This window comes from Tenrec ecaudatus, chromosome X, assembly GCF_050624435.1.
Source record: "Tenrec ecaudatus isolate mTenEca1 chromosome X, mTenEca1.hap1, whole genome shotgun sequence".
In the NCBI taxonomy this organism is placed as follows: Eukaryota; Metazoa; Chordata; class Mammalia; order Afrosoricida; family Tenrecidae; genus Tenrec; species Tenrec ecaudatus.
Window position 1 is genome coordinate 10,950,987 of NC_134548.1, and position 14,085 is coordinate 10,965,071.

The window sequence follows — 14,085 nt, forward strand, 5'->3', positions numbered from 1 at the left end:
TGGGGTCACCACCACATGAGGAACTGTATGAAAGGCTCACAGCTTTAGGAAAGTTGAGAACCACTGGTCTAGAATGTTGTTGAAGTACCTCACGCTATTTCACAATCAGTCTGACAGATGCAAGCCCAAAGAAATTTCAGCTGACCTAAGTGAGCAGGTGCCACAGACCCACCAAGAAAGAGAATGAAAATAATTTAGTGAGAAATTGAATGAAGTCACTGTTTTTCCTTCAGCTGCTTTCAAACTTGTGAAAACATGGCTGGGGCCAGAAGCCACGAGTCTGTTGAAGTTCACGACGAAAAATGAAGTCCAGGAGTATGTCAGTGTGGAATACCTGCCTCCCCACATGGGCGGAACTGTAAGTATAGTATATCCGAAACTTGTTTCAAAGCGCATTGAGTGTTGGCGCCTTAAGTACTCATTTCTTTGAGAAAAAGGACAAGTAATGTCCTAACTTCCAAAGATATCTCATAGATAGGTAGCCCAAGTAGCAAGACGTGTCATAGGCATTGAAACTTTAACACGATTAGTTTTTCTTTATGCTTGGATAGGAAGTGTCTTCCCATGATTTGAAAATGAAAAGGTATAGCAAGGCATCCGGTGAGATGTCTCTCACCCACTGCTGCCCCCAACTACTCCATTGCTCTCACCAGTTGCACTTCTTCTATTAATCTCCAGGGATGTGGGTTGATGACGTAAACAAGCAAGTGTATACAATCATCCTCTCATCTCTATTAAGCAGGTAGTGTACATACCGTACGCAGTACCTACCGTACCCCCGGCTGGTTTTCTTCACTTGTCTTGGAGTGCATTGTGTGCAGAGCTTCTTCCTCTCCGGTTCATGGTTGCCTAGGATACCGGCGGCATAGGGGTCATGAGTTAGCCTGCCAACCACAAGGTTGGCAGTTAAAAACCACCAGCCATCCCTTGGGAGAAAGATGATGCTTTCTATTCCGGTATCGCTCCTGTCTCGGAAACCCACAGGAATAGCTCTACCCTGTTCTACAGGGGCGCCATGAATTGGAATTGACTCCGTTGGCAATGAGTGAGCACCCCAGCGACCAAGGCTGAACTCTGGAGCTATTTCATTTCCTTTTGATGTATCTTTAGTCTGTTTCCACTTAATTTGCTAGCCAACCATCTTTTCATTTTAAAAGGTACTATTAACTAGATATAATAAAACCTGTTATCACATTTTTACTACTTACAAATAGAGAGACCTGGATTAGGTTGACACATGCTAACATTCTAATGTTACCTAACAGTGAAGTTATTGTGCTAATGGCTTTATATATATATGAACTGTGAAACCTATGGATTTTGTTTGCTGTGGGTTAAATTGGTGGATAATATTTCAATTAGTTGATTGTTACAATCTACTTTGTATACTGCTGGCCTGGCAAAATTATATTCATCCTAACAAGATGAAAAGTTTTGATATTTCCTTTTGTTTGTTGGTTTCGTTTGACTAGAGAAAAACTCAAGCTGATATTTTTAACTCAACGTTTCTTACTTTTCTATTCTGAGGCTTTCTGCTTTCACTGTTTACCCTAGAAAGACATACTGTCTCCATGCAAGTACTACCCTTAGGTAAAATAGCAATTTGATTTGATTTGCCATTGTTAATAATCTGCCCATAGAATTGTTGTAATGTAAATTGAACAGCATTTAGTGATTTGTATTTTCCTGTGTAATTGTTATTTCTCTTCTCTGGCATTAGTAGACTAATTCTTCAGAATTATAATCGAATTTTAGCAGTGACATTCTGTGTTTAATATATGAAAAGTTTTTTCTCTAAAGAAACATCCACGTGAACATACTGATGCATATAGGTCTCCCTTGTTGTTTGAAAACTGCTGTAGCATATTCCAGGATATGGGTGGCATATGATTTCATGAGTTTTTCTCTTAAAGCTCTTTAGCTGCTTCCTAGTTTGTATTCATTACTAACAGCATTGCAGTGACCGGTCTTGGAAAGAACTCTTGAACACACAGGTGCAGCAAGTGTAAGTAGAGGCTACACTCCTAGCTGTAAGGCGCATAGGTCCATGGAGACAGCTTAGTTTGAAATTCTGATAGCTGTTGCCAGGTTGCCTCCAATGAGATTTTCTTTTTCGGTGATCGCTTTACCCCTTGTTGTTAGTCTGCTTCTTGGTGATGTTTCCCTGTTTACAGATGTCTTTTGTGTCCATTATGCATTGTAAGTATTTTCCCAGTTGAGGCCTTTTCCCATGTGGTCTGTTCTTAACACGTGTTTTGTTTTTGTCAGTTGTATCAGTTGGATAATCTGGGATTGTGCCATTCAGAAATGTTTCATTTTTTAGCTAGCATATAATTTCTGGTCAATATGTCTGTAATGGATTCCATTATGTTTGTACTATGCTCTCGCTCGCTCACTCTTTCTCTCCTCTCCTCTCCTCTCTCTCTCTCTCTCTCTCTCTCTCTCTCTCTCTCTCTCTCTCTCTCTCTGTAATGGATTCCATTATGTTTGTACTATGCTCTCGCTCGCTCTCTCTTTCTCTCCTCTCCTCTCTCTCTCTCTCTCTCTCTCTCTCTCTCTCTCTCTCTCTCTCTCTCTCTCTCTCTCTCTCTCACGCGCACACACACACAGCCTTTATCCATCTGAAACTGAGTAGGAGGAGTTGAAGTATAAATATAACTGAATTCTTTTGTGGATGGCTAGCTATTTGTCCCAGACCACTTATTGCTCTCTTTCCTTTTCTGGTTTACAATGCCTTTGTCATGTTAAGTTTCACTATGAAATTAAGTCTGTTTTTGTGACCCAAGAACTGAATTCGCAATTCATTAAGAGGATTATTTCTCTACCTACCTCTTGAAGAGGTTGTGAGACAAATGCTTTGTTTTTTAGGATCCTTTCAAGTATAGCTACCCACCACTGGTTGACGATGACTTCCAGACCCCATTGTGTGAAAACGGGCCCGTTGCCAGTGAGGATGAAGCTTCCAGTAAAGAAGATATAGAAAGTGATGGGAAAGAAACCTTGGAAACAATTTCCAATGAAGAACCATCAGCTCCTGTGAAAAAGGTGATTCAAGGCATGAAAGGAAATTGAGTCCAAAGTTGGGGTCTGGTCCCAGCCCTGCCTGGAGCAGCTGTGGGATTCTGGCTGTGCCCCTGAACTGGATCCCCTGTGGCATCTTTCAATGTCAGAAAAAGAAGCAGGATGGGACTCACTATATGAAAGGCCCATTTCATACTTTTGTAAAAAGGTTGGCAAAAATTTATCTGGGAGGGATTATTCTATCTCATCTATCTTAGTTGATTGTTTTAAGATTGCTTTGCTCAAGTTTCTCTGCCTCATTTTTTTAAAAGAGCGCTTGATGAGCTATCTTCATGAGTTATCAGAGGCTCAGTAGAGGTTCAAATCAGTGTGAAAAGTAAGAACAATGTGTAAAACTCTATAAGTAGCCATAGTGTGTGCTTTCTGACCTCATGCCCTGCCAAGAGGTCATTGGGCTATGAAATTGCCTTATCTTTTCTATCTTCGTAATGCCTTATCTATAGATTAGCCCAACGGAACAGCAGAGCTCCAAAGCTGAAGAGAATGAAAAGGTGGATTCAAAGATAAAAGCTTTCAAGAAACCATTAAGTGTGTTTAAAGGGCACTTACTACATATCAGGTAAAAATTTTAAGAATATATCAGTTGTCCTTATAGAATGGAGGATCCCTGGTGATGTGGTGAGTTACTTGTTGGGCTCTTAACCGCAAGGTCTGCATTTTGAAACTACCAGCCACACTTCAGGAGAAAGATGAGGCTTTCTACTCCCATAAAGTAATGGACAGTCACAGAAACCCACAGGGCAGATCTTCCCTGTCTTCTCTGGTGGAAGTGAATCAGACTGGACTGAATAGCAGTGAGTGAGTGAATGGATAATAGAGTACATCTTGATCATCTCCAGGGAGCTACAAAATTAACAAAATATTTCCTGTGGACCTCCTTTGAAACTGGATAGTAACAAAGCCAGGGTGACCTGATGACTCCGCCTACACTTCCAGACTAAGCAGCTGTTTCTTAGCTTTTGTTCTGTTGTTCTGCTGAGTGTGTGGGGAGGGGCTCTCCCTACATGGCAGGGGATCAAAGTGAATATCCTCATCTTAACAACTGTGAATGTTATGTATTCAACTGAAGACAAGTCCCAAACTCCGGTCCCACTAGCAGCGGAGGCTGGAGAAGGGAAGGTTCTAGGCCCACTGGTTGGGCTTAACTGCTCCCTATTTGTCTCCTCCCTGGGAGCTCACAGTGCCTCTCCTGCAGAGACACCAGTGCCAGAGTTAAGGCTGTCTCCCCAGAACTCCTCCCAGTTTCTGTGCTGATTCCCAAGGTCAATTTGACGGCCTTGTCCGAACTGGCTTCTAAAAGGCAGCTAGCCACTGTGCCGATTGTCTTTCTTGCCCAGAGCTGGGCAGAGCCCTTCCACAAGAACAGCTCCTTCAGACAAGCACAACTCCTAGGTCAAGTGCAGTCTATTGTGAAAGCTATCCATCCAAGTCAAGGGCTGCCTGAAGACTTTCCAGAAGGATGTTGTCATCTTTACATGAGCACAAACCTGATCCTTTCCATTGTTCTGGAGGGATGGGATATGTAAGGTGCTTCATGTGATCAAGCCACACAAGCTTTGCCCAAGTCAGTGAATGTTTTTGTTAGATCATGGCCCTGGCTGTGGCCACGTGTAAGAAATTGTGGCTTTTGAGGCTGGTTTTGTTGTTGGACAAGTTCTTCCTTGCAGTTCTCACCGCAATTTTTATTTCTGTGTTTACTCGTCGCCTTCTCCGCTTCTAAGAAAATGCCTGAACATAGATCCTGAGAAGTGTTCTCTTATTTAAATACATCTCTACTGGCTTTGCCTTATTAAAATGTACTCCCGTTCTATTGGTGTATAAAAACGATAGCCCATTCTATTGTATTGGTAACGATAAAGCTCACACCTTAGGAACGCGCACTTGCGAGGATGGCACAGAGCCAGGCAGTGTTTTGTTCGTTTGTACAGAGTGTCAGTGTGAGGCAGAACCAACTTGGTGGCACATAACAACAAAGGTCGAAGGAAGCATTATCTTTGCTTTACTTTTGATCTGTTACCTTCCTGAAAAATGTCCATCAGTCCACCGTCAAATTATGCTGAGTGTAGCACTAATTCAGAAGCTTCTCTCTTCTCTCGGATTTTGCTTTAGATCCAGGGAAAAACCATAACACAAGCGAACAAAATCAGTTCTAACTCATAGACACAAGAGACCCCCCACCCCCCACAGGACAGAGTTGATCTGCCCTTTGGGTATCTGAGGCTATAAATTTTAACAGGAGCAGAACCATAATCTCTTTCCCTTGGAGCGGCTGGTGGGTTTGAACAGCTGACCTTGCAGTTAGGGCCCAACACTTAACCCCTACCCCATCAGACTCTTGGGGAAAACCATAGGACTTCTTAAATAGCATGTATCGAATCAACAACTTTTTTTTTCTTTTTCTCTCAATGTCTCTAACAAAATTTATCCCTGCGGCTCAGCAGAGGAACAGGGCCTATGAGTTACAGTGTCTCTGGGGCAGCCTTTTGGGCCAGTGCCAGCCATGAGTGGGGCAGGCACTGAACGAATCAATACCTTTAAGGCACAAAATATATAGGGATTAATTGCATTGTCTTTTTGATGGACTCTCTGTCCAAATGCACAGAAAACGTGAGTGTACTATTTTCCTTCAGACTTATGATTTGTTGTCATTAATTCTGAGTAATACATATGTTTTATGTTTTGGTCTTATCACAGCCCAGCCGAGGAGCTGTATTTTGGAACTGCAGAATCTGGGGAGAAGAAAACATTAATAGTGTTGACAAATGTAACTAAAAATATAGTGGCATTTAAGGTAAATATTTATAGATAACTGTGATGATAATAAACAAATTATGGGTGCAGATTTTAGATGCATAATTGAAAGAGGGATGATTTTGAAATTGAGCCGGGTTTTTATTTCTATTTTCAGGCATGTTGCCTTTCCTCCTAGTTCTAAGCACGTGGCATCGTTTCTCTCAAAATTTCCCTAAAATCTGTGTCTCCATCTTGAATATGCCAGAATAGACCAATGTCCAAATTGACCCCAAGGTTTCAGTGGTTGCTGTAAACAAAAACCCAAGAGAAAATCTTCCTCATGTTATGAATAATTGAATACCTAATAGTAGTGAAAGATAAAATTCTAAAATCAAATGTGGTATATTCTAGAGCAGTGGTTCTCAACCTGTGGGTCACCACCCATTTGAAGGTAGAAGGACCCTTTCACAGGAGTCGCCCGATTCATCACAATAGCAAAATGACAGTGATGAAATAGCAACACAAATAATTTTATGGTAGGGGGGTCACCACCACATGAGGAACTATATGAAAGGGTCACGATATTAGGAAGGTTGAGAACCACTGAACTAGAGGATCGCTGCATTTGGATATTAACCTGATGCTAAGGGGCCCTTAGTGGTTACGCGCTGGGCTGCAATCCGCATGCTCTGCAGTTCGAAACCACCAGCAGCTCCTCGGGAGAAAGATTGGGCCTTCTACTCCCGGAAACCCACAGGGAGTCACTTTGAGTCAGCACTGACTCAATGGCAGTGAATTTAGATTTTTGAGTTTATGCATTACAGTGGCTAAGAAAGAGGCTCTCTCGGCAAGTCCTCTCCATGGTGTAGTTGCACGTCCTTAATAGTTTAATTTAGAATGATCCACCCGAATCTTCTGGGTGTGCGTCATTTGAGGGTCTCCTTTTTTTTCCCCCTGAACACTATTGCCTCAGGTGCTCAAGTGAACACTCGGTTCTCTGCATCTGTATGATTCAATTTAGGCAATTAACAGACAGGATGAATATTTAACACTTGGATCAATGTGCTGCTGGCAAGGCTAAGTGATAATTGACGTTACGAGTAGCTTCTATAAATTGGTGGGGAGACCTTTTTTTACCTCTTGGTGGGAGGGGCATATAGTCCATGTTCATTGCTGCATTTAACAGTTTGGACCTTGATAATTAATTGCTCTTTTGAAAAAATATCTTAGAGTCATTTCCCTCAAAATATAGTTGTCTTCCTACACAGGTGAGGACGACTGCTCCAGAGAAGTACAGGGTCAAGCCGAGCAACAGCAGCTGTGAACCTGGCGCCTCGGTTGATATAGTTGTGTCTCCCCATGGGGGTGAGTTGCATGAAGCCCACTAAAGGAGGCCGGGCCGTGAGGGGGCAGGAGCCTGGGACGGGGAGAAGTGGGCTCAAATCTAGACATTTGCTCATACTCATCTGCTGTCTCCAAGGTCAAACAAGATGGCCCTGGGAGTCTCTCCAGCCCTTTCCAACATTAAAGTGTAATTGTTTGGAAACAAGCAAGATGGCTTAAAACAATCCTGTTGGAAAGTGAATTTCCAAAGAGCAAGACGAGGACTCGTTCTTTTTCCTAAGAATGTTTGCCTTTTCCCAGGCATCCCCATCCTTTTCCTGCCTTCCCTAGCCTGATGTCTTCAGCCAAGAAGCGGACCCTTTGGAAAGGTACCCCGTGTGTTTGATGAATGCCCCTTTTGAATGCAGGTCTAACCGTCTCTGCCCAGGACCGCTTTCTGATCATGGCTGCAGAAATGGAGCAGCCATCTGGCACCAGCCCCGCCGAGTTGACGCAGTTCTGGAAAGAAGTTCCCAGAAACAAAGTGATGGAGCATAGGTAGGCTTTTGGCTCTGCAGAATTAGTTGGAGATGTGTCGAGCTGGGCAAGGTCAGGGACTAGTGTGGCCCTGAGGTCTGCAGAAGCCAGGCTGCAAGCCAGTACAAAACCCTAACCACTCGACTTCCAAATGCAGACCTCTTGCCCCTTCAGTCACCCTGTGGGAATGCTCACCTTGTCTGCTAGAGTGTTTGGGATAGTAGGAACAGGCAAACAGCCTCAGTGATGGCCAGGATAGCAATCATGCTCGATAGCCATTCAAAAGGGCGAGACACGTCTGTTTAATCGGAGCTGGAAAGATGGCTATGATGCATTATTAGATAGAAAAGAGGATTTGGTCTCCGAAAAAGATATTTGACATTCACCTACGTCATTGCAGGAAGGCCAGAGTGTGTAGGTACATGCATATATGTGTGTATATGCACGTAAGTGTGTCAGATACTGCTCAGTGCCTTAAGAAGCTGCACAAAGAACAAGTAGACTGAAGAAGAGTATGTGGCGTGGTGAGGTGTGGCGTGGTGAGGTATTCTTATTGTTCATAGCAGTGGCCTGCAGATGGGTTGGGAGTGGAGACTACCCCCAGGGGACTTTGACCACAATGTTTTGGGTTGTCGCAAGTGGGAGAAAATGGTACAACTGGCATCGAGTGGCTAGAGGTCAGGGTAGATGCTCAACCTCCCAGAGCACACTTGCCATAGCCACCGCAGTATTGCTCAGTTTAGCAGGTCACAAATGTCAAAAATGAGAAAGCCTCTAAGGCAGTGGCTCTCAACCTGTGGGTCACAAACCCTATGGGGGGCGTCAAACAACCCTTTCACAGGGGTCGTCCGATTTATCACAGTAGCAAAATGACAGTGATAAAGTAGCAACAAAAATAATTTGATGGTTGGGGGGTGGGCACCAGCACATGAAAGGTGTGGTGGCATTAGGAAGGTTGAGAACCACTGCTCTAAAGGATTGTTAAGGAAGGCCATTCTTGGATATCTGAACCGAAATTGAAGGAAACGAGAGAGCGAGCCCCTAGATAACTGAGAAAACCTTTCCCCAGGCAGAAGGGGACAAGAAATATACTTGGTGGATGTGGAAAACAGCAGGAAGGTAGTTCGAGTGGGTAAAAGAGTGTGGTGAGAGGTGAAGCCACGATGTAGTGGGGAGGCAGGTGGTGGCCTAAACGAGCTCTTTTACTTTTGGATAAAGGGAGCAACTGTTGAAGGATGCTAGACTGTGCTTCATGGTGACTGAGTTATTTTTGTCAAAGATTGTTCAGAAGCCTGTGTGAAAACAGACAGGGAGCAGGTCTAGGGGAAGGCAACAAGGGCATTGAGAGGCCTCACTGGAGCTGACTGTGGGGCAGTCACCCGAGTTCTTGACATTCATGTGCCTGTGCAGCCTAAAGTAGCCTACTGAGGTGGGTACTGTGTGCACCCATAGTTTGTAGAAGACATTGGAAAGCTAGCTGGGACCATGGCTGAAGGAGTTGCAGGTCTCAATCTCCAAACCGTGGGGAGGCATTGATCTGATTGGATTTTCCCTGGCCAGGGTCACACTCCCACTGTTGACCTGATGAGAACAGAAGTAGGCCCAGGGAGACTATTTCCCTTGCTGCCCCTGCAAGAAGGGATCCAAGTTGGGCCAAGCCTGGAGGATGATAACACCACCAACTAGTGAAGTCACTCTGTGGTGACTACCCTCGAAGAGGAGATCTCTGGCCAGAAGCGGGACATATTGCTACCCTGAGGCCAGGCAGGATGAGGGTGGGCATTGGCCAGTGGAGTTGACACCAGAAACGTGATCCATGACACTGTGGGGAGTGTTTTGGCTGGAGCCAATGGGAATAGCCATCCAGAAGGTAACTAGAGAGGAGGAGGAAAGTTGATGCGGGGGGCTCAGCCTGTGGAGGAGGGCTCAGAGACAGCTTGGAAGGACAGGCTTAGGATGGAGCTTTAAAAAGACATTGTTTGGGTTCTGGTTTGCTAATAGGAGAAAGTTGAACATTGTTTAAAAAACCAGTAGCAAGGATCAGCTGGTAAAGGGAGGTGGAATATAGCAGACAGACAAGGGCAGTGCAGGGCCTGGGAAGGGGGAGAATGGCCAGGGCCTCAAGCAATGGAAGGGCAGAGTGCTATACAGTAGGCAAGGCTGGGCTGGGCTTTTTGAAAATGGAATATGCTCACCCCTCAATTAGGTCGATTGTAGGAGAGCCGACTTCGGCTTTTATCAAGTGGTTACTGTGGGAAGATCGTAGGTTCGCGCACACACCGTCCCAAGCGACACTGACTTGACACTGAGTGTAGTTCCCAGGAAGGAGCTTGTGGCGTCCAGCCACTGCTCGGCTGGGGCTGCCGAACTAACCAGCTCGACAAATGCCAACTGACAGCAAATGCTGACTGCTAGTTATACATTTCCCCTTTCCTGAGAAAAGTGAAAATCCCCTTCAGATTTCTTTCTGTTTCATAAACTCCAGTGCTTGGCAGATTTTTTGTTTGGTTTTAATTTTCTATTTAAAGGTCAGTCACATAGCCATTTTTAACGTGATGTTTACTTTGGATTTTGATAGATTGAGATGTCATATTATTGAAAGCAGTAAACCAACCACTCTCCCATTAAAAGACGGTGCTCTTAACATGGCAGATAAAACCTGGGAAGATATATGTCTGCAGGTAAGAATCCAAGCTGCCCACAGACAGCAGGTTTGGGAATGCAAATCAACCTGGGAAACCCCGTCTTTCCCACGGGCAAAGCTGTCTTCTTTGTGGAGGAAAAGCAACTCAGAAACAGCACATGCTGCGTGAGACATTCGGAGATTTTCCTTTGGAGTAGAGACCAGAGAGAAAGGTCAGGTTGCTTCAGGGAATAGCCAAGGATCCCATGTAATGGGAAAGGGGCCAACAGGGTGCGTTTAAATGGGAAATGAATGGAGGCATACTCTTGCTGAGTCTCTTATTGGCGGCCCCAATGGTTCAGTAGCTGTACTCATAGACAGTGAGGGCTTTTCTCCTTTCATAATCAGAAATGACCATTTCCCAAAGGAAAGCAAGTGGCGGCCAGGCCACCAAGAAAAACTCCTTCCTGGTTGTATCATCTCCAGCTTGCAGAGTAGAGGGGCTCTATCCTGCAAGTGTTTGGATTTCTCATATTCCTTGTGCGTCGTACCCTTGAGGAATGTACTGTTTTATTAATACACGTCTTTCCTCCTTCTTTCCCTCTTTAGCTCAATCGTTTACTAGAAAACAGTAGGAGACTTCAAGATCAAGTTCAGCGCTGCATCTGGTTCCAGCAGCTGCTGCTTACCCTAACAATGCTTTCGCTTGCTTTTGTCATCTCGTTCTTCTACTTGCTGTATAGTTAGAGTAGGGGTGCCCCTGGTAGGCAGCGTGGCTCCCCCATCTGAGCACTGGAACAAGAAGAAAAGGAAAACCACTCCACTTGGAGTCCTAGAAGGGGGTTATGCATTGCTTATGATGAGGGGAAGAGCTGGCTGGCTTACCGAGAAACCCTTAGAAAGTGCTGATGAAATCAACTCACACGAGATTCAGTAGGTAATAAATAAAGGTATATCCGTGGTATAAATTAATAGTTGAAACATAATTTATTTTTATTTTCCTTTGGGGTTTACAAAGCGCTTCTAAAGCGTTTGAAGCTTTGTTTGAAATGCTGTTTAAGCCGAAACTATATATATACTCGCTGAACTGAAAAAAAAAAGTGTCAGTAAAATGCTCTGTGGCAGTCAAAACAAACCAATGAACCCTGCAGTCTGCTTGTTATGATGGAATTATGACAGCCGAGCCGAGGGGCTTCCTTATGCATACTTTGTATATGGGAGAACATGGGTACAAAAGACAGAAGATGAACTTCCACAGAAGCGTGTCTGCGATCAGGACTTAGTGATTTTGAGGACCCCTTCCAGCTGATAGTCACTATTCTTTGGGAATGTCGAACGCTCTGCTGCCAAACCACCTCTGGCCTGCCTGTCACCCTCAGCGCTCCTTCTCTGCAGGCTGCCTTGGATTCACCCGGGGCTCTTTTATGAGCACCCTTCCTTTTTCCAGAATTTGGAAAAACTCTGTTTTCTCTGAATTCCTTCGGTGCCATCCCGGCTCCTGCATTGACCCGCTCCGCTCACCTTCCACATGGGAGGAGCCCCCCAGCAGATCCTAAGTTGCACCTCTTGACCATCCCCATAGCCAAAAGGAACTCAGTTATTTATTTATTTATTTTGCTTGGGGTGGGCGTGGCAAGCTCCATCCCACCAACCTCACAGGCATGGCATCGCTTCCACCTCACAGAGCACTGTAGTTTGTGTCCATTTCCAATCAGCCACGAGAAGGAAAGTTAGAAAAAGCTGGGGCATCTCTGTGGCTGCACTCAAACTTGGATGCTCAAGGGTCCACTATGGGCTGAAGATGGAAGATGCTAATTCCTGGAAGGGGGCGGGGTGGATGGTGCTGTGAAACCTTTCAGCACGCGGTGAATTAGCTTGCCCTTCTGCCTGGGTCGCCATCCTTCCAAATGGCTCCTCACCTTACACGCACACTGCTGGAGCAGGGCCTGGTAAAGTGCAGTTTGTCTAGTCGTCCATTCGTTCGTTTGTAGTCCATGCTGACTGAGATGTCAGTCTATGTCAGAGAAAAAGTCCGCCTGTAAAAGGAATTTTGCGTTTCGATTGTGCCATGTTTAGGATTCCATTGTTGCCGTTCTTCTGACTGAGGCTTAGTGTTGTCGGCTTTCCTCTTGAGATATGGACATTCTGAAGTTGAGCTCTACTACTCTGAGTTCCTTGGACATTGATCTTGGATAGAAAACCTTAAAAGGACACTGGTCTGATACTTTGTCTTAATTGGATTGATTTTTCTATTTCAGTTACCCAACTCCAGATGCGAAACTGACTGCAGTACGTCCTAAGTAAACTAGCCGTCATAATGGCTCCTCGTGTCGGGCAGGGCCCAGCAGCCATCCCTGCCTGATATGCTAATGTTGGGCCTCTATTAGAATCCAGCCCCAAGTCTTTGTGTATGTTCTTTGTTCCTCCACAAATAAATGAGGAAATAACTCACAAGATTGGAAATTTGTGCTCCTAACAGTGTCCTTTTAATGTTTCACATGAAAATTCTGTGGGTGTGCTTGCGTAGCCTGGCTTGATGTCGTCTTCCTTCCTCCTTTACGACTGAATTTAATAACATGTCTCTTGTGAATGTCAGTCTGTTCAATGTGACTAGGCAGAATCATCGACAATTAACGACAGTGAAAGACATATAAGTACTTTTGTTCTTGTCTGGATTAATCATATATATTTACCTTTGAGTCTATTCTCTCCATTTGATTCTATTTAATCATACTTGTATGATGATTTGGGGGAACTCTACAGTTTGTGTTTTGATTATTAAGGATTTTATTATTAATCTTGTCATTAGCTATTCAATGACCAAATTATCAAGGACCAAGCTTTAGATTTAGATTTTTGTTTTCACTTGAAAATAGAAATTAATTGATTCTCCTTGAAAACATTAATGAACTATTCTAAAATTGGTCTGCAAGTAGCTTAATGTGATTGCTGGTAAACCTAGCCTCAAATTTCATAATTATACCATAACTGTTTTTATATCTTGCCACTAATTTTGACTGAACTTAATAGCACTTTATTGTACAATTGATAAAACAAATATATTCCTAGAATTGTTGCCAGTATAATTTCTCTAATGTTCTGGTGCTTTTCATATATTTTCAGTATTTTTATTACTATATTGATATTTTCTTTGTATAAATTGATCAAATGAACATGTTTTCTATTTTAATAATATGTTTTAGAAAAATAATTACATTTATGAAATAAATCTCATCAGGAAAAAGCTGTGGTCTCTAATTGATAAAAGCATTTCAAAGAACTGTGTCAATCTGACCATTGAAAGATCACATTTGTGATCTGCCTTGCATTTTCACAAGGGCAGCACTGCAGGCTTCCAAAGATGCAGTTCCAGCTCCAGGAAAGTATGCCCTTCCACGGCATTCTCCATTTCCCCCAAGCCTTTCAGTGGACCCGAGTGTAGTGTGACAGTCGGCTGCTAAACTCGGAAGTAGGGCTGCAAGGGAGTCATACGTGCCCCATGCACTCCAGCCCGAATGTCTCCTTCCCTTTCCTGCCTGAGAAGAACATGCAGGAAAGAGATTAGCAAGAAGCCCTGTGCATAGCTTTGCGGAGGGCATGGGTGGTGGGCACTAGGGAGGGACACAAGGCAGCCCAGGATGATCACTGACAGAAGACGCCCCAGGTTGTTCATGTCTGCTCCCCTCATCACTGGAAGAACTCTCAAGTGACAGCTACCTCTCAATCAAAATGCAATGCATGGGATAAGTCCAACTTCAAAACTTTCCGGGTTACATGTGTGGTTAGAG

The 14,085-nt window shown here is 44.1% G+C and overlaps 1 protein-coding gene and 1 non-coding gene across 4 annotated transcripts in view; one reads left to right on the forward strand and one right to left on the reverse strand.

Annotated features, from left to right (window-relative positions):
* MOSPD2 (motile sperm domain containing 2) overlaps positions 1-14,085 on the forward strand; it is a 53,453-nt gene that overhangs the window by 32,825 nt on the left and 6,543 nt on the right. The window contains exons 8-15 of one of the 3 annotated variants that reach the window (XM_075539640.1): positions 234-358; positions 2,869-3,045; positions 3,525-3,640; positions 5,776-5,872; positions 7,083-7,179; positions 7,566-7,695; positions 10,253-10,355; positions 12,556-13,528. In XM_075539640.1, the coding sequence (XP_075395755.1) occupies positions 234-358; positions 2,869-3,045; positions 3,525-3,640; positions 5,776-5,872; positions 7,083-7,179; positions 7,566-7,695; positions 10,253-10,355; positions 12,556-12,597 (887 nt within the window). In that variant the 3' untranslated portion in view covers positions 12,598-13,528. Of the gene's footprint in view, positions 1-233; positions 359-2,868; positions 3,046-3,524; positions 3,641-5,775; positions 5,873-7,082; positions 7,180-7,565; positions 7,696-10,252; positions 10,356-10,906; positions 11,420-12,555; positions 13,529-14,085 lie in introns of those variants that run through there. The other 2 variants (XM_075539638.1, XM_075539639.1) reach the window with 2 other exon arrangements.
* LOC142435363 (small nucleolar RNA SNORA5) lies at positions 5,485-5,614 on the reverse strand. The gene has a single exon (XR_012781432.1). It is a non-coding gene; the product is annotated as a small nucleolar RNA SNORA5 (small nucleolar RNA).